Below are 19,273 nucleotides of genomic sequence, written 5' to 3' on the forward strand. Positions count from 1 at the left end.
CTAGCTGCTCAGGAGACTGAGCCAGGAGGATCAAGAGTTCAAGGCCAGCCTGGGACACTCAGCAACACCCTTTTACAAAAAGAAGTCAGCCATGGAGAGAAGTCAAAGGAGCCACCAAAGACAAGAACAGTTCCCATGTGGAAAAACTGGAAAAGCTAGAAAGTCAAATGCCAGGAAAGAATATGCATTTTTAAACTTAAATTGAAAAATATGCTGATCATATTTAAAGAGCAGTTTACTTAAATATCTTGCTTAAGGTAACCAGGGACTGGGTTTAGGGAATTGTCTAGGTAGATTCCTAAGTGTATTTTTTGTTTTTCAGTTCAAATAAAAAGTTGCTTCACAGGTGAAATGAGAAGGCTGAGCACCTAAGGGAGAGCTACTTTATTTTTGGAGACAATTATACATATATGGAAAATACATGTAATATGTACATCAGCTCCTTTTTTGCTATGTACTTGATCATGCAAGCTAAAATATTTAGTTATTGGCCTCTGAGATAATGAAAAGCTGTGGAGGCCAAGACTGTGTTTTGAGGACCCTTGTTCAACCCTGAGACACAACCGCTTGAAATTAAAGGACCGTGACCTTTGTCTCCCGTCGTGAAAGGAGGTCTTTTGTTTGGGAAATCCTCATTTCACAGTAGAAATAGTGTTCTGGTTTAGTTATTCTGTATCAAAGGAAATCCTTTATGTGTTTTGTGAGTAGGACAAAGAAACCCAACAGGTCCCAGTTTCAAAAGAATATAACAAGAATACGATTACCGCCGGTTAAGAAGCAGCGTCTAATTTCAGATTGCCATATGATGGCAGCGGTTCATTGCCACAGCATCGAGATGTGTCACCCAGATTATGGGGAACAGAAGGAGTCTCAGGAAGATTCTGAGCCAGTTGTAATGAAAACTTGGTTGGATATTCCAAATAAAATAAAATAGGACACTTGATAATTTTATGAGGATTAAAATATTAAGATTTGAAAATATGTACTATCCTTATATGCCATCAGACTGCGGGCAAAGCATCATCAATGCAGCCCAGGAGCAATCCAGAATCATTGCTTACAGTTTGTTTTGGGTTTTTTTTGTTTTGTTTTGTTTTGTTTTGTTTTGTTTTGTTTTGTTTTGTTTTTGTGGAGTTGTATTGCCTCAAGGTTTCGGAGATCTCACTTCACTTTATAATGTTTTACCTCCAGGAAGAGTGGGTAGAAAGAAATCAAACTTGTAAGAGCACTTGCTTTATTTTATAAAGCCACCCAAGGTGTACGGAGGTGCGACCCTCAGGCAAAGAAACACAAACTGAGCCTGAAATCTTAGGGAATGCCTGGGACCCATTTACACAGGGAGGATGGAAATAAAGCATGACAAGCAAGAGTGTTTATTCAAACATTAAATTGTGTATTGTGATGATTACTGATCAGCTTGCAAAGACAGCTTTAAAATGGGTTAACATTCGCCTAGATGAACTTTACCTAGAGCCAGAAAATTTGAATTTTTACATGATTTCCATTTGTGAGGAAGATAAACGCAAAAAAAAAAAAAAAAACCTTTATACCTTAAAACAGTAACAAAAGAAACCATGATAACTCGAACGCCCATAGAAGAAAATGCTAGTGTTGTCTGGTTGGAAAGATGGAGCAGGGAAGCTTAACATGACTAAGAAGTGAGGAGGAAAGTGCCAAGTCGGGGCCAGGGAGATAGCTCAGTAGAGTAAGTGCTTGCCTGGCAAGTGCAGGGTCCTGAGTTCAATCCCTGGTACCGCCAAAAAAAAAGTGCCAACAAATAAAGTAACTAGGGCTGGCAAGATAGCTCAATGGACTAAACGCCTGCTTAGACAAGCGCAAGGACTAGGTTTCGATCCCCGGCACCACATTATGCACTGGCCACACACCCCGGGCATGCTGAGCCAGCCACCAAGATGAGGAGCAATGGTACATACTTGTAATCCCCATGCTGGGGAGGCTGAAAACAGGAGAATCACTACCGGTCTAAGCTTCACAGTAACACCCTCTACCAAATACATAAAATTTTTAAAAAATTTTTTAAAAATTAAATCAAAGCTGGGGCTAAGGCTCGATGGTAGCACAGAGTCCTAGGTTTGATCCCCAGTACCACACACACAAAAATTAATTGATGTTTGATGGAAGGATGTTGCAGGGTTCTCAGTTCAGAAATCCTGTTACTAGTTGCACAGGAATTCAGATGAACACATTGTTTAAAAAAAAAAAAAACAACTAAGAATATTCACTGCAGCCAAATGGAGCAATCTGAGGCAAGGCCCTGCACCAGCCCTTCCAACTCTTCCAAAGCGTGTGTTAGAATTTCAGAACCTGTTCTCTAGAGAGGTGGTGTTACCCACATAAACCCTTCTTTGTGAATTCAACCACTATGTGTTACTCGAGTTTTTAAAAAATCTGAATTGCTGCTACTAGAAATCTTGAATCCAAAGCTTTTGTTAAAGTTGCTATTCTGTGCAACTCTTATTGTAGAAAAAGTAAAAAAAAAAAAAACAAATAAAAACACCAGGGTCTCCATGTAATAGTAATAGTAACCATATTTGTTACTATGTGGATGGAGAAACTCACTGGCAAGGGTCCCCAGCTGCTGCTACTGTGTGTCACCTGTCACCATTCTCCGTGGACTCTGACTAGCAGGGAGAACAACAGGGAGCTCACACCACTATTTCTAGAGTGGTGAACCCACACCACTATTTTTAGAGTGGGCCCCATGCGTGAACACCCCTGTTCTTTATTTCTTCTTCTTTACTCTACTGCAACCCGTCACCACTCCTCCTGTTTAGCAGATTGTGCCGCTAGTGGTGGGAGTGTGACTGAGGGGATTTCATGAGGAGCAGATGCTGAAGCAGGACCTTGGGACAGTTGCCTTTGGTGGATGCTATTGGGGCAGAGCTGCATTTGGATGTCGGGCATGTGTAAATCCTGGGTTCTCTTGTTGATGGGATTTTATGGCCAGGGTGATGATGCCTGATTGACCTTTATTATTCTCAGAACTTTTTTAGCTCAATGTGATGCACAGAGTAAGCGCTCATGAACATTTGCCAAATGACCCTGAGTTAGTATTTCTATCTGATCTATCAGTTGTGTTATTCGATGATAAAAAGGAAGTACGGGTCAGCTCAAGAAGAAGTTTTTGGGTTCCTTCCAGAAGGAAGCTCTTCTGCTGCACAGTAAGGGAGGCACAGACTGAGCCACTGAGAAAGGCAGAGCTCTGGCTAGGTGCTTGTCACTTACTTCTGAGAGCGCTTGCCCAACTCCTGATGGGAAGTTTGTGTCTAAAATTGGCTCCAGAGCGTCTAGCTCTTGAAGTTTTGTGTCTTTTCACTGATAAGAATATCACCAGGAGAGCACAGGGTGTGCCTGCAGCCTCCTGTCTCAGCACTGCACTGGGAGCCGGCACAGAGCATCCTGGGAACAGAACCCACACCCACCTCTGGGGAGCCTGGTGCACCTCATGGGCTCTTCTGTTCTGGCAGTGCAGCCATTCTCACCTTTACATCCCTGAACCTCCAAACAGCTGCACCTCGACTTAGCAACTTTGGGTTGTTAATATAAAACTAAACACTCTCTACTTTTTAAAAATTCTGTTCTCACTAGGAAGTGGAAATTCCTATTCATTGAATTGAATAAGAATACATTGCTCAAAATGTCAGCCTGCCATGTACAGCAGCTAAACGTTTAAATGTGTACCAGACTTTACATATGAAATTTTGCCTGGGCACCCACGTTCTTGTGTGTTGGGACCCTTGTGCATATATGCAAACAACAATTATATTTTTCCGTAAACAGGCAACTCATTCTAATGAGGTGCAGCAGTTAATAGCCATTCTTCTTAAGCTGAATGATGTGTTGTAATTCCAAGTCTTGTGTAAAGTGGGACCCCCCCACAGGATGAAGCTAGCGTTCCTGCACTAGATGTGACCATGCTGTGGTGGTAGGAAGCACAGTTCTGCCTGTTGACTCTAAGGAATTGTAGCAAGCGTAAGGCTGTCATTATGTGCTTCAGAGTGCTGGCCTAGAGCAGCTGCTGGCTTCTATGAAAATTGATGGTGTGTTCTCACTTCCTCTTAAAAGAATGCTCCGCCAACGCTTGCCACATCAAAAACAATTCTGTTTCACCTGAAGCCGCCACTTCCTTATTTTGGTCTCCAGGAACACTGCAGTCCTCTTCTAGTGAGGCTACCTCTGCCCTCTGGGAGACTGGCGTACCTCAGCCTCACAGAATAAATCCTCTGTGTTAGAGAACTTTAGACTCTTGGAACCGAAAATTAGACTGGAGATTATTTTAAGAATCTATTTTATACATTAAAAAATGAAAGCTCTAAAAAGGCACTTGATTGAGGCCATAGAACTATGTTACCAAAACTGACGTCATCCTTAACCATCCATCCATTCACTGAAGTTCTCTGAGAGTTCTTTCCACTATACTCCTTCCTTTTCAAATCTATGTCAGTGCCTCTTTCTATCGTAGTGGCCATGAGAGTTTTCTGGGTTGGTCCTTTCAAAGTCAGAGATTTCAGGAAAGAAGAGTAGATCAGGGGCATTAGAGAGTCGCGGGGGATCTGAGTACATAAATAGCTTTGTCCTTTGTAACAACAAGTTCTGTTGTCTTTGTAAACAACAGAAATTTGTGGTCTAGGATGATTTAAACCTGTTGGCCATCTCTCTGCCTGTCCATACCTCATCAGTGTCGACTTACAGGTTAATTTTAGCTCTAATGTAGTTTCCCTAACCAAGAATATTGTGTTGATTCTTCTTTGTGCCAGACATCGCTCCTAGCTGGGCATATCATTCTTTTAAGTATGGGAAATTGCAACACCGGGGTGGTTATGGTTCTGGAGGCCAGGGCTGGGTTCTGCAGGAACACCAGGGCTGGGATAGTAATGATCTCTCCTTAGAGAAGGGACACGTGGCTGTAAGGATGTGGTTGGGTTTTCTGGATGCGAGGTGGATGCTGCAGCAGGCAAGGAGTCATGGACCTCCCATGAAGACCTAGGAGTGGGGGGTATGGTGGCACTGCAGAGCCAGGTGGGGCCAGTACAGAGTGATGTTTGCCCTTTGTTCTGTGGATGATGGAAAGCGTCTGAAGGGCTTTGGAGCTAGACTGATAGATTATGCCTTCTAGAAATGCCACTCTGGAGGAGTGTGGAGAATTGGGCTGAAGGAGAATCAGTTACAGCCAGGGATGCCAGATTGCATGGAGACTGCAGTTCCCAGGACTGGGAGCGTGAGGTCTATGGATCCAGACTGGGCTTGGTTATTCAGCTAGTCCTGTTTGGCATTTCATCTGGGAGGCATTGAGAAAAAAAAAACTATAAATAAATTTTTGATAACAGAAATAATGAGAGCAATGAAGGAGGAAGAGATATAACAGGGACAGGAACAGAAGAGAGAATATGAATGTGAGGACAGGAGAGAAGATGATCCTAGAAGACCATTGGATAGCAATCAGTGCCCCATTCCTGTAGTAAAATACCTGAGACAGTTAACTTATAAGATAAAAAAAAATTGTTTTGGTTCATTGTTCTTTAGTTTTCAATTCAAGATCAAGTAGGCTCATGGCTTTGGACATATCACAGCAGGAGCTCTGTGGCAGAATGAACCACTTACAACATCAGCCAGGAAACAAAGAAACTAGAGAGCAAGATCACAATGTCCCCCCCACACACAAGGGCACCTTCTTAGTGACCAAAGGACGGACCTCCCCACCACTCACACGTTCTACTGCCCTGGGTGGCATTTCACTGGGTACCAAGCTTCTAATACTTGGACCTCTGGGGAACATTCTAAACACTAGCAGTTTGGAACTAAACAGATGAAATTTAATAACATATTTAGAGGGTTAATGGACCAGTGTTAAAGTTCAAATTGGAGAAACCTGATTTAAGAGTAGTTCAGGAGAAACCAGCCTAAAAGTTATAGTTGACAGCAAGTTCTTTATATGACTGCTGAAATTATCAGCTCAGTCTTGGGGTACTTCCGTGAACATAAAATGTCACAAGTAAAGGATGGTCCACTATTGCTGTGCAGGGGCCATACTGCTTCTAGGTAGCTCATTTCAATAGGACTGGTGACAAATGCGAACAGCCAGAGGAGAATACCCCCTCCCGTCTGCAATCCTTTCTTGGCCTTTCAAGTTTTTTGTAGACTTATCCCTATCTTAATAGCCCCTGTGATCCCTTTTGAAGTCTCAATCTCTCAGTCTCAGTCTCTCTCTCTCTCTCTCTCTCTCTCACCCGGGATTGAAATCAGGCCCTTGCACTTGCCAGCCAACTGCTTATTCAACTGAACTATCTCCCTGGCCCCTTCTTTTGGAGTCTCTTACATTTTCTCTGGTGCTTATTCATTCAAGTCAGTCTTTTTTCCTCATTATCAGGTTGTCATTTTCCCAAACATGTTAGATGCCAAAGCCAGACATAACATTGGGAAGCCCTAATGTTATCAGTATGACTTGTGGTTAATGATGATTCTTCCAGAAGACAAAGGAGAGAAGAGGCTGGGTGTGAGGGTGTCTGCCTATAATCCTAGAACTCTGGAAAGCTGAGGCAGAGAAGTCACCAAGTTCAATCCCAGCCTGGGCACTTGAACAACTTAGTGACACCCCATTTCAAAATTTGAAAATTAACTAAATCAAAACACTGGGGATATGTCTCCATTGTAGAGCATCTCTGAATTCTATCCCCAGAACCATAAAAGAAGGAGAGGAAAATCAAATGAGCTGTATCACAGCTTTAGCTTCATCTGCATCTGAGGTCTTAGAAAGAAGACATTGAGTAGCCAATACCCTAGCAAGGTGGCCATACCCAAAAGAGTATTTTAGTTAGGATTTCTCAAAAATGGCCCCATGAAGTTGGTATTCTGCCAATCTGTAACACTGGTAAAGGTGACTTCAACAACAGCATTACTTTAGTAGTTTAAGTTGGGATGTCTTGTCTTAGTCACTTTCCTGTCTTCTTCCCAGCTGCTACTTGGCCCTCAGCATAAATCAAGTCACTCAACAAATAATTTTTGGTTTTGCTTTTATGTGTAGTATTGGGGTCAAACCCAAGGCCCCACACATCTAGGAAAGTGCTGTATCTCTGAGCTATGTTCCTAGCCCAACAAATCATTTTTTTTGATAAATATTCTGTTTTTCTATGTTTTCTTAAAGAATCACCAAATGATATCAGCATTGCATGAAACAGTTGATCTCCAGTGTTCAGCAGTCTTCACCTGAACAGTAAATCTGGGACTGTTTCCTTTGTTGAAAAAAGTCAACTATGAAGAAAATGTCAGCTGAATTAAACAGTAGGCTTTGGTGAAGTTAATTTTCATTCTGGTGCAAGATTCCTATCTAATCATAGCAGCAGGGATACCAGGCCACAGAACACACCAGGTAGCACTTGCTTATAATTCAAGGCTCTTTCCAGATTGCCTGAGGCTGGCATTCCTGTGTACAGCTTTCAGTCATTGTTCTCATAAATGTTGAACTGTGAGGAGGCAAAGCTTTGTGGGCTGCTTTTGAGGCTTTATGAAGTCAGTCTTCATCCCCAAAAGGCTGAATTTAAGTAGTCTCGTGACTAAGGCCATGTATTAGCTTGCAGGTTATTGTAACTAAGGACCTGAGATAGTCAGCTTACAAGGAGGAAGTGTTTACTTGGGCTCAGAGATCTCAGTGCAGAGTTGCATAGACTTACCTTGTGTTTGTAGCAAAGCAATAGAACATCTAGGAACATGTGGCAGGGAAAGCTGGCCCCTTGCAGCAGCCAGGAAGTGAAAAGACAGGAAGAAGAGGGACCAGGCTCCCAATATGGACTCAAAGGCCACGCCTCCAGGGCCCTAACTTCCTGACACTCACTCCCACCTCCTGAAGGGTTCATGGACTCCCTGTAAAGCTGCAGGCTGGGGACCAGGCCTGTAATACGTGGGCTTTTGGGGGCCATTTCTAAACCATGCTAGCTGTCTATTCCCTGGATTTCTCTGTTGTAAAAAGGATTCAAAACCAGACCCAAGACATGGAAATCCAAATCCAGCCAATAGCCAGAAATTAAGTCCATTTAGGCCTAGGACAGCCCCTTCCTCAGATTCCTCTGCTTTTCTGATAGTCCTCTGCCATCTCCCTCTCTCAACTGAGGGGACAGAATGCAGGCTTTCTGCATTGAAATTAGCATGGAGGGAGACTGGAAGAAACTGATTCACAGGTTCATCCTGCTTCTGCTCTAAGAAACTTATTTGGAGAAACATAAATTCAGGGGTAGGATAGGAAGAATTCAGTGGCTGCTGGTGGTGACAGGCTCTTGCTTGCCAGCCTGAAGCCAAACTCAGACTAAGATGATTTTAGAAGATTAAATGAATATAATTAGTTAAAATACATTTTATGGAAAAAATATTCCTTTTAAGGAGAAATATATCCCCCTACATTTGATAAAGACATCTCTGTTTTTAAATATTAGGATGTCGGGGCTGGGAAGATGGCTCAGTGGAATAAGCGCTTCCTTGGCAAGCACAAGGGCCTGAGTTCAATCCCTGGTTCTGAAGAAAAAAATTAGGGTGTCATGTAGACTTCACAAAGGATAGTCAAAACTTACATAAAGGTAGTTACTATAACAGCTTACAGGAAAATGCACCCTTGGGTTGTCATTTTTCCAAGAGTGTTTCCTTCCCTGCTCACTGGAACCAGACAGCAGGGGGCAGTAGTGAGCACCTAACCAGACCTCAGTGGAAACTACTAACCCGTGTCCCCTCTTGCCAGTGCCCTCTCCATTCAGCACTTATTTTTCTGTCTCCTGGTCGCCTGACTGGTAGTTTCCAGAAGTTAAATGTATGCTGTGTGGTTTTAACAGCAGACAAAAGCCCCAATCATAAATTCAATGCTACTTTTTCTCAGAGATTGCCTGGAGCTGTAGTGTGTTTGCAGGGTAGTGCTGAAAAACTTGCACATAGTTTCCTGCTCCGGGGAGCTAGTAAATCATAAGAGTGTAATCTCTGTTTTCTCTTTCTGCATGGTGAGAGGGCACAGCACATGGTTCCAGTATTCCTCCCGTGACTGCTTTCCATTGTTAGCGCGACGGTTTCCTTGCCTTTGAGTTTTCTAGGTCATCCTCAGCCTGGCATAGTTACTTAGTCACATTCTCCTTTGCAGCGATGAGTGTTGGGGGATGCGAGTGTAAATCATTGTTATCTTAACATGAAACAAGATTTTTAATGGTCAAGGTGATGCTTGTCTTACCTTTCTTTCGTCTCAGTTTATTCAGTGCAGTATTTTGTACTTAATGAAAGTTCAATAAAAAATTGTCTTAACTGGCCTGAATTACTATGTATAACTATGGAAATAATTGTATTATTAAATGATAAAAGGAAAATGTATCGCGGTGACTAAAGATATCATCTCATTGGTTTTCTTTTTATTTTTATTCAGAATGTAATGTTTTACATGGACACTGATTTTATATTTGACTACTTCCCAATGTGCCTCAGCAAAGCTTATGCAAGTTAAGTTGCCTTCTATTTGTATTCCAGGTTCTTGCAAAATAATTGTCTGTGTTGGCTGGAAGAGCCCAACTACAATAGACTCCTTTTGAACAATTTTAAATTACTTGAAAAACACTTTGGTGGCTTTAGGCATATTTATTTCTACCTCTTCGTTTCTGTACCGAGCCAAATATTATAGAAATTTCATGAAACAATTATGAACCGTGGAAAAACACATTTGTGTATTTTCAAAGGCTGGGATAATTCTTTACCTAAAAACCTTTAGGTCGCCAGTTACAATAAAATGTGTGTGGATGTTGATGTCTTTAAAAGAAATTCTCTGAAGCTTTCTTGTTTGTACATGGCAGTGCAGGGAAAGTCAAGCATGAGTGGTTTCTGCAGAAAGATTCTGAAGGGGACACACCTTCACTTATCAACTGGCCTTCCAGGTACCTCTCCTGAGACGCTGTGGCTTGTGTTCTATGAATGCGCTGCTCCTTCCCCTGACTGCCTTGTTCTGCACAAATTTGCTAATCCTGTCTGTCTTCTTGACCTGTTGAAAGGCAATATACTTGGAAATCCTGTATTTAAAAAAGTTGTCTAGTCGTTTGCTTCTCTTTTCCCTTTACTCTAATCCCTACTCATAGTGCTGCTTCCTTCCTCTGTTAATGTTACTGCACTTTCTCGCCTGCTCAGTAAAACTGTGCAGTAGGGGGCAGTAGTGAGCACACGTCTAGACCTCTTGGCCGCTGGTCCTTGAGATACTTACCAGTGTCCCCTCTTGCCAGTGCCTTCTCAGTTTGGCACTTTGGCCTCCTTGTTTTCCTGGCTCCATGTCTTTAAACCAGGGCATGTGGTTTTAACAGCAGACAAAAGCCCTTATCATTTCATTTTTAAGCTTGGGGGCAGGGAGAGGCGGAAGAAGCAGGAATGAATAAGTCCTTGGAAGCACAAAGCTCTGTCTGGAGTTCCCAACAGTGACCTTTGTTCTCTGCTGAGGACAACATTGAGATTGTCCCTGATTAGAGGAGCACATTTCACAAGAGAACTCAACTACATTTCAGTCCCTTTTTGATTAAAAAAAGGTTGTAAGTATGAGAACCTCCAGCACTGGATAGTTTCTGGGAAAAATGACAACCCAGAATGCTTTTCTCAAAAGTTGTTCATAGTAACTGCCTTTACTTAAGCCTTTGAGTTTGCTTTAGTGAAGTTTCTGTGAATACCCAAATATTTAAAAGCAGGCATCTTTATCAAATTTAGCGGGATGTGCTTGTCCTTAAAGGGACTATTCTGTTCCACAAAATGTATATCATAATTACCTCTGCTGACTCGTGAGGGTTCTACAGTTCCCCTAAGAAAGCACTTCTCCCATCCTGAATACCTCTGTGCTTCTTAAAGTCTGTATCCTATCTGTAGAGCTTGAATGGTTTCTCCTTTCTTACTCTATGGTATTTCAAAAAAGTCAAAGTACAAACTAGCTAACACAGTTAAATGCTCACTCTCTAGAGACTAAGCACTAAATCAAGAGCTTTGTAAACATCACATTACAGCTCTATTACTTCCATTTATATATTGAGGCACCAGAGATCAAACTCAGGTCTTTGTATATGGAAGGCAAGTGCTGTGCCGCTGAACTATGACCCCGGCCCACTTCCTTCCGTTTAAAAGGTGGAGCCCATGAGGATTAACAAAGTAAGCTGCTGGGGGCTCAGAGGACCCACACTAGAGTCTTAGGTTACTTCTACTCCTGCCATAGGGAAAGAGGCCTGTGGCTGTAGAAATGGTTTGCATTTTTTCTCTCAAATATTCAAATAATTTTACAAAGAATAAGAGCCATCTTTTGTTGATTACTTTTTAACTAAGGACATAACACCAATTCCAGAGGGGGGGAATGTTCACTTTATTAATTCTTTCAACAAATAGCTTTTCTCTAACACTGTTTGGGTTCCACTATTAGTAACGTTGTCCAAATTGGTCTCCTGTCTTTGGGGTAGATGGGTGTTGCCTGCATTGCATGAAAAGGCCTGTGAATGCTTCATTGAGTGCTTTGAAAGACAGACTCTCAGCCGGGGAGATGGCTCAGTAGAATAAATGCTTCCCTGGCAAGCCCAAGGGCCTGAGTTCAATCCCTGGTTCCACCAAAAAAAAAAAAAAAAAAAAAAAAAAAAAAAAGACAGACTCTCATATCCTGAGCTAAAAACTTTAAAAATTTAATAATCAGAAATGGATTTGCATCTCTAGGAGACAGTGAACTCACAGTGCTTGCCCTGTAGGTGTTTTCCTGGAGATACCACCTACGTGTGTCCACAGTCCACACCCTGCACCAGAACGTGCTGAGCGCTTCAGTGCACCTACACCAGGGTGTCCTAATGCCTGCCAAGGTGGTCGCTAATGAACCGCTGGGTGGCTCCTAGGCATTTGGTCAGTCCAAAGGAACCCATCCTCTTCAGGCTAGTGCCTGGCCCTTCTCAGGCTCAACATGGGGTGCCGTGAATTTGGTACCACACTGGCCACACGCGCAAATTTGGAAAGTTAAAACTATTGATGTAGCAAGTACTGAGTTTCTACATAAAACGCTGAAATAGCTTCCTGCAACTTGTACTCTGTGAATTGGTTACACTTCCCTGAAAGTCTGGCATCTGCACATGCTCTCCTCGCGTTCACAGTTACTGTCCATTGCAATTTAAACCCGCTTTCTTTCTGAAACCCTTTAAACCCTTTTTCTTTCTTAAAGAGTTAAAGTTAGAGAGAAACTGGTGAAAGAGGAGAGTGCTCGCGGCGGCCCTGAACTTGCCTCCGAATCCTTCCCTCAGAGGAGACACCAAACAGTCCATTACCTGTCCTTTCAGTCAGAGAACTCAGCGTTCGATAGAGTCCCACGCAGAGCAGTGAGCTCGATGCGCCAGGCCAGCCGTGCTTATGTCCAACCAGCAGATCCTGTTCCCATTGTCAAGCTGATGACAGCAGAAACCCCAGAAAGTGTGTCCGAGTGCAGCTGGGTGGGCTCCGCCACCTCGAATGTCATAAAGGCTCCGACCCAGAAGGTTCTAGAAGGTGAGAGGAGGGATGCCCCAGTCCTCCACATCTGTGAACCCAAAACTGCAGAAGATGTGATCTTCCCTGACACTCTTGAGAAAAGCCCAAAAGCCCTCATGACCCTGGAGGATGAGGGGCTTATGAAAAGCCATGAAGACCCCTCTGGGAATGAAGACCTAGGTAGGGACAGTATCACCTTAGAAGCCCAGAAGGAGCCACCAGCTCAACACCAGCCTACCAAGCAGATGGGCCGGAGTGAAGTGGTTTTGTATGTTAAGAGTGAGCCTGTGCCCCAAGAAACCACATCAGCAGAGCGCAAAAAGGAAGCAGCTCCAAGGAAGCACAAGGTCCGTACCCGCTCCATGTCTGACTACACGGGTGCCTCTCAGCTTCAGGCCTTGGGGAGCAAGGACTCAGCTGAGCTGGAGCTGCAGGCATCCAAAGCTGACGGGCCCTGTGCAGAGCCTAGCATGCTGGACACCAGGGTCTCCGTTGCCCAGCTCCGAAATATGTTTCTGGAGTCTGCCAGAACCAGCAAGAAACCCGAACTGTAGGTGCCCTTTCACACACACTCCTGATGTCACACTTGCACGTCTTTGGCGGAATGATTCACTTCTCAACGTGTGTCGTGTCTTGCATTGAACTTTATTAGCTTAGCTCACTAGTGTGTGCAGGAAAAACTCTAGAGGAAATGGCTCACCAACTACCATTCTGCTTCTGCCTACTAATGGGGAGCTGGAGGAGGGGGTGTGGGATGCCCCGCCTTGTCTCTGCATGGTACAGGCATGCAGTGGGGTCTGTCACCTGTGCCTGACATGCATAAAAACCTCTGCTTTATTCTCTTTCCCTTTCTTTCTGTTCTCCCTGCTGTGCACCCTCTGCCCTCTGATTCTAAAAGTCAATCACGGGCTGAGCCATCACCCGGAGAAGCTGGCTTGCCCGCTGGTATGGAGCGGGAGAGAGGGTCCCGGAAACCGAGACGCTATTTTTCTCCTGGTGAAAGTAGGAAAACTTCTGAGAGATTTAGAACTCAACCTATAACCTCAGCAGAACGGAAGGAATCAGATAGGTAGGCATGTGTGCACGTAGTTTCATGTTCCAGGAAAGTAGAAGAAACCTTGTCCACCCTTAATTGATTCTGATATTATTTGTGTAGGATGTTGGCAATTCCATAATGTTTCCATTTAATCTACAAGGGATAATATTTGGCTTATTTTAAATGTGTTTTTAAAGAATTTGACTATTCCGGCGGTATCGCAGTATAGCCTTACATTACTTTCAGATTGTGAGAAATAAAAATTTTCTTTAATGGTAATTTCTTTCCAGTCATTTGAATTTGAATTGACTTTTCCCAAGATTGTCAATGAAAATAAGGAAGGATATTCATTTTGTAAAGAGTGTCTACTTGTACTTACATTTTTCTTATTATCACATGGGATTGCACAGACCTGATGTTTGTCAAAAGGTGTGTCATCAGTCCTGTTTAAATAGCCTGGTCCTGGCTGCTGTCCATAAGGTGCACACTTGCCTGGGATCGTGTGTGTCTGCACCCCGTGGTGTCTGTTAGCCACTGTACACGGCTCTTCACAACTAGAATAGCCACCAAGATGCTGTTTCGTAGGAGAGTTCGATTGCATCGCTTTGTCTACTTTTGACGTGATGTTTCACGTGGATCTCATACTCCCACCACTAATTTATTATTATCGTTTGCTAATATCTTTCTAGATATGCTTCAAGTTCAGAAATGCCACCTGCTGAGGGCAAGTATCTTTTTTTTCTTTTTCTTTGTTTTCATCTCATCTCAGACTTAAGTAATAAGATGTTTGGCTTCTTGAGAGAGTAAGATTGTAGTATCTGGCAGTTTCGTGATTCAGGTTTTTTCTATGACTATAATAAAACCTAGTGGAATTTTTGGATGAGTTTATTCATGTTTTTGAGAAGAATGGAGAAAATTCTAAGGCAAACAGTATAGAAACAAATAATTTGAATTTTTAAAAAAACAGGTTTTTCTTGTTACCGCTGCTACTTGACAGTAAGAAAAATTCCTTTCACGAATATGTCCTTAAATCATCATTAGTCAAATCACTGCCCAGACAAAACTTGGTGTGGTTCGGTTCCATTTGGTTTGGTTTGAATTGCAGTAGGAATTAGTCCTTTGAACTGATCAAAAAACCCCAGCCTCTTCCCGAGAGGAAAATATGTCCCACTGCTAATTTAGCTCATCTGTTCTTATGTACAAAAGATTTCCAGGTCAGTCTTAGATAACGTTCCAGAGGTGCTACTTCTACTTTTTAGTGAAGCTCTGTTTCTATTTCTTGGCTTTCACAGATGAAGAAAAGGTAGATGAACGAGCCAAGCTGAGTGTTGCCGCCAAGAGGCTGCTATTCAAGGTAAGGTGTGCAGAGGGCGTAGCTAGAAGACTTAGTCCCTGTAAATGGGGCTTCCAGGACTCTGGCCACTTGGTGCCCGTCTGTGACCGTCTCACCTGACCCACCTGTTGTTATTTTATTACGTTGCGCTAGAAAAAAAACACCTGAGCTAATCAACTTAGGGTTCCACCCTGTCCCAGTAGAAGCAGGACGTTGCGCTGTCCCAGTTTCCTTTCCTTGACTGTATGAGCACTCCAACATGATTCTAACCTTAGGAAATGGAGAAATCATTTGATGAACAGAATGTCCCAAAGAGACGCTCAAGAAATGCAGCAGTGGAGCAGAGGCTGCGCCGCCTGCAGGACCGGTCTCACACCCAGCCCATCACCACCGAGGAAGTGGTCATTGCAGCCACGTGAGTCTGCACGAGATTCCTCAGTCCGGCCTGGGCCTTGGGCCTGGCCAGCCAGAATGTCTCCTCTTGTTTTAAAAAGAAGATTTCAAGTGTTGGCATAAAATGAAGTGATAGGAGGATAGTTTAGCTGAAAGCCTCAAAGAAGGTGGGATTTCAGCATTTTCTTCATTGCAGTCCCTTAAGCTTTGTTTTAGGAAATTACCTATAGTAACTCTGGAAAAATGTTAAGGAATTTTATTTGTTTTTGCCCATGCATTTTGGGTGTTCCTATTTTTCTGATGAAAAACATAAAAGTTGATGAAAACAGATGAAACACCATGAACCTCTAGTTGTAGCAGTTACCAGTGCCTGGCCGGTCGGTCTTTCTCACCACACCTATTCCAGCTTTCCTCCTGCATTATTTTCAAGCAAATCCTAGACATTGTTTTGCCCATAAATATTTCAGTACATAGCTCTAAAATATAAATGTTTGTTTTGTTTTTAAATAATCGAACATACACACACAAAAAAATTTGAAAATGAATTGTCAGTTTGGTATTTTTCCAAACTATAGCACATCAGTTTTGAGCAATAATGTCCCAATACCTTCAAAATTATTTTTCTAGACTACAGTAATTCATTCTAAGATAATGGCTTTCACCACGTAAAAATGTGTGTTTTTTTTAAAGTGTTTTTGCAGAGTGTGAATAAGCCAGCAGGCCTCTGTGTTGAAATTCACTTGTGTGAACCTGTGTTAGGTCCATTTGCTTCATTTTTGTAGCACGTGTTCCTCAACTTCTCTTCATTATTGTTGTTATTTCCCAGTTCTGGGGATGGAACCCAAAGCTTTGCCTATGCTAAGCGAGCGCTGTATCACTGAGCTACATCCCCAGCCTCAATCTTTTTGTTTTTATAGATGAGTTCATTCTTGTGATTTTAGGAACTCTTAGCAAATCAGTTTGCTTAAAAAAATTTTTTTTTGAGTGACTGGAATAAGAAGCAGATACCCATGCAAGCAAAACAATAAACACAGGAAAAAAAATTTTTTTTTTCATTTTTTATGTATGTGGTATAGGGTCTCACTACCCAGCTCGGACTTGTGGTGATCCTCCTGTTTTCAGCCTCCCCAGCACTGGGATTACAAGCATGCACCACCATGCCTAGACTTGGTCACTGGCTCAGCATGCCCCAGGGGCAGGACTGGGGCAGCATACAGGACCAACGATCAAACCCTGGTCCCTGTGCTTGCCAAAGCAGGTACTTAGTCCACTGAAACACAGGAAAATTATTACCTTTTGATGTCCAATGAATGTTCTTTGATGTGCTTATTGATTATATGAGGTCACAAATTCTTTTTTTGTTTGTTTTTGTTTTGATTTGGTTTTTTTGCAGAACCAGGGATTGAACTCAGGCCCTTGCACTTGCCAGGGAAGTGCTTATTCTGCTGAGCCGTCTTCCTGGCCTTACAAATTCTTTTTAGCAACAGACTGAAAACCACATTCTAAAACATGGGCATAATCCATGGAATTACTAATGGCTTATATTAGCTTTTTTAAAAATTCTTAAAATGAGAATATTTATTTTAAAAACAAGAGGAAATCTTTTGCAAGCTCTGTCCCTATGCTTCTTCTGTTTACTTTGGGGTAGCCTCTGTCTCATCTGCTGCATTGCTTTTCAAGTTGGTGATTTTTGTTTTGCCCCAAAGTAATTAGCACATAATTTTGGTAAAAGAGTTGATTTAACATTGGTGAATTTAAGTCTATGCTTCCCCTAATGCTTCTTTTCTTCTCTCTCCTATGGATGTGCCTTTCTTTGGCAATTGCTATTAAAGTGAACCTATCCGTGCTTCACGTTCTGGGGCCGCCCACCCTGTAATGGCGAGACTTCCTAGTCCCACTGTAGCTAGGAGCTGTGTGCAGCCCACCAGGTACCGGACAGAGACAGCTGCATGTAGTCCCCGGGCCCAGGTGCTGGGCCGCAGGTGCATCTGAGAGCCTTGAATGCCTTTCGTGTGTGTGCGGACCAGTCAGTGCAGTGAGTTGTTCCCGAGACGTGTGGCATTCTGTGTTGTCATAGCACAAGGTACTGAAGGTCTGCATGAGCAAACATCGGATCCATCTGTCTGTGTCCTGTGTCAGCACTAGGGTCTCACTAACTTACTTACCCATTTGAATTGTTTCTATTTTTCATAATAATAAACATTTCTAAAAACCATTTCATTTTTTCATCTAAGTACTAGCCCTTGCAGATGACTAGAAAAGTGGACATTAACATGTAACTGAAATTCGGATAAGACTCAGGGTTTTTTTTTTTTTTAAACGTATTAGATACCAATACATACATTTTTTAAAATCCTCCCTGTTTCTAATTTATAAAGAGATAGTGTCATTACATTTTAGGATTGAGAAAATAATTTATGCTTTCTGAGCAGAGATGTTTTGCTATTGCGTTTGAAATTGTGGTTATTTTAAAATTATGTCCTCAAGCCATGTAAAAATTCCCTTTGTTTTACTGTTCCAAGTCAAAACACAAAGGCTAAAAATAAGACTCAAAGAACCTTCAATTAAATTGGAAGTGCCTCACCCAGAAACTTCCTCTGTCAGGGAACTAGGTTGTTGTCCTCCCAGTTTGAGGCACTAGACTCTGGAAAGACTGAGACTGGGGTGGCCTTTCCCACTGTCCTCGTTAGATACCTGACCCTGGTCTGGGACAGCCGTGAGTCTGTGATTAACTGGGACGAAGGCCGAATATACTTTTTACTAGGTTTGAGAATGAAATTTGCCAGTGGTAGAAGGAATCTTGTCTGAAAAACCTTTGGAGATTCACAGGGACCACATAAATTGGAAACCTCCTCTTCCACTGGATATTAGAGGAATTTATTATCATTATCATTTTTGTTGTTATTATTGTTGTCGTTTGTTGTACCAGGCATCTAGCAGGGCCTCACACTGCTAAGTAAGAGCTCTACCACTGAGCTATACTCCCATTCCTAGTTGGAAGGATTTATAATAACTTGAAAGCTATCATAACCTGAAAAGTTACTGGGAATTCAACTTAAATACCTTTTAAAAGGATGATAGGAACCTGGTGGGAAAAATAAGTTATGCTGAAAGTTTAAAGTTATAAACTTGCATTTGGCAACTGCAAATCAAAACCTATGTTTCAGATCAGGCTAGTCTCAGATGAATGTATTTGTTAATTATTTACTTCTGAAACACATGTTTAGAGAACTTTATGCCCTAGTAATGCCTTACCACTCCTTTTATCCCTATTTATTATGATACTAACAATATGGCATCTCTCTAAGGTAAAATAAACCCAAGCCAATTTTGGCTCATTAAAGAGGAAATTTACTTTTTAGAAATCATTCAGGACTAAGAATCTGCTTGTTCTAAAACTATAACACTAGTATCCCAAACCAGCCTCTGCTATTCATTTACTGCCTGACCCACTGCAAAAATAAGCACATTGCAAAATTAAGTGACACTTGGAAGAAAGTTAAAAGAAAAAACTTGGGGCGCGCTTTTGTTGTTATGTGTGCCGCTGACTTTTCATCCTTTCCTTTCAGGTTGCAGGCATCTGCTCACCAAAAAGCTTTAGCCAAGGACCAGGCAAATGAGGGCAAAGATTCCGCTGAACTAGGAGAACCTGATTCCTCCTCTCTGAGCTTAGCGGAGAAGTTGGCCTTGTTTAACAAATTGTCCCAGCCTGTCTCGAAAGCCATTTCTACCCGAAACCGAATCGACATGAGACAGAGGAGGACAAATGCCCGCTATCAGACCCAGCCAGTCACACTCGGCGAGGTGGAGCAGGTGGGTGCTGGTCTTCCCAGCTCGCGTGTGGGCCCTTCAGTGCCAGCAGCTGGTGTTGCTCTCAGGTCAGTGCCCTAGGTAAGGTGATCTCGCAGCAGACTGTGTCACCGAGGGCTGACTGGGGAATCGTTTCATCCCTAGGGAGGATAACCACGCTAAGTATGTTTCTCTGGTCTTCATAACTTGCTTTCAAAATCATC

General features: G+C 42.5%; 1 protein-coding gene across 17 annotated transcripts in view; it reads left to right on the top strand.

The window, feature by feature from the left end:
• Positions 1-19,273, top strand: part of Svil (supervillin) — a 171,241-nt gene that overhangs the window by 91,273 nt on the left and 60,695 nt on the right. For 5 of the 17 annotated variants that reach the window (XM_023701796.1, XM_023701799.1, XM_023701801.1 and 2 more), the window contains exons 1-9: positions 7,992-8,038; positions 9,831-9,911; positions 12,197-13,048; positions 13,397-13,567; positions 14,224-14,258; positions 14,827-14,888; positions 15,143-15,282; positions 17,093-17,188; positions 18,830-19,073. In XM_023701796.1, the coding sequence (XP_023557564.1) occupies positions 8,007-8,038; positions 9,831-9,911; positions 12,197-13,048; positions 13,397-13,567; positions 14,224-14,258; positions 14,827-14,888; positions 15,143-15,282; positions 17,093-17,188; positions 18,830-19,073 (1,713 nt within the window). In that variant the 5' untranslated portion in view covers positions 7,992-8,006. Of the gene's footprint in view, positions 1-7,991; positions 8,039-9,412; positions 9,484-9,830; positions 9,912-12,196; positions 13,049-13,396; positions 13,568-14,223; positions 14,259-14,826; positions 14,889-15,142; positions 15,283-17,092; positions 17,189-18,829; positions 19,074-19,273 lie in introns of those variants that run through there. The other 12 variants (XM_023701808.1, XM_023701802.1, XM_023701807.1 and 9 more) reach the window with 7 other exon arrangements.

Source organism: Octodon degus, unplaced genomic scaffold (assembly GCF_000260255.1).
Source record: "Octodon degus isolate 3935 unplaced genomic scaffold, OctDeg1.0 scaffold00141, whole genome shotgun sequence".
NCBI lineage: Eukaryota > Metazoa > Chordata > Mammalia > Rodentia > Octodontidae > Octodon > Octodon degus.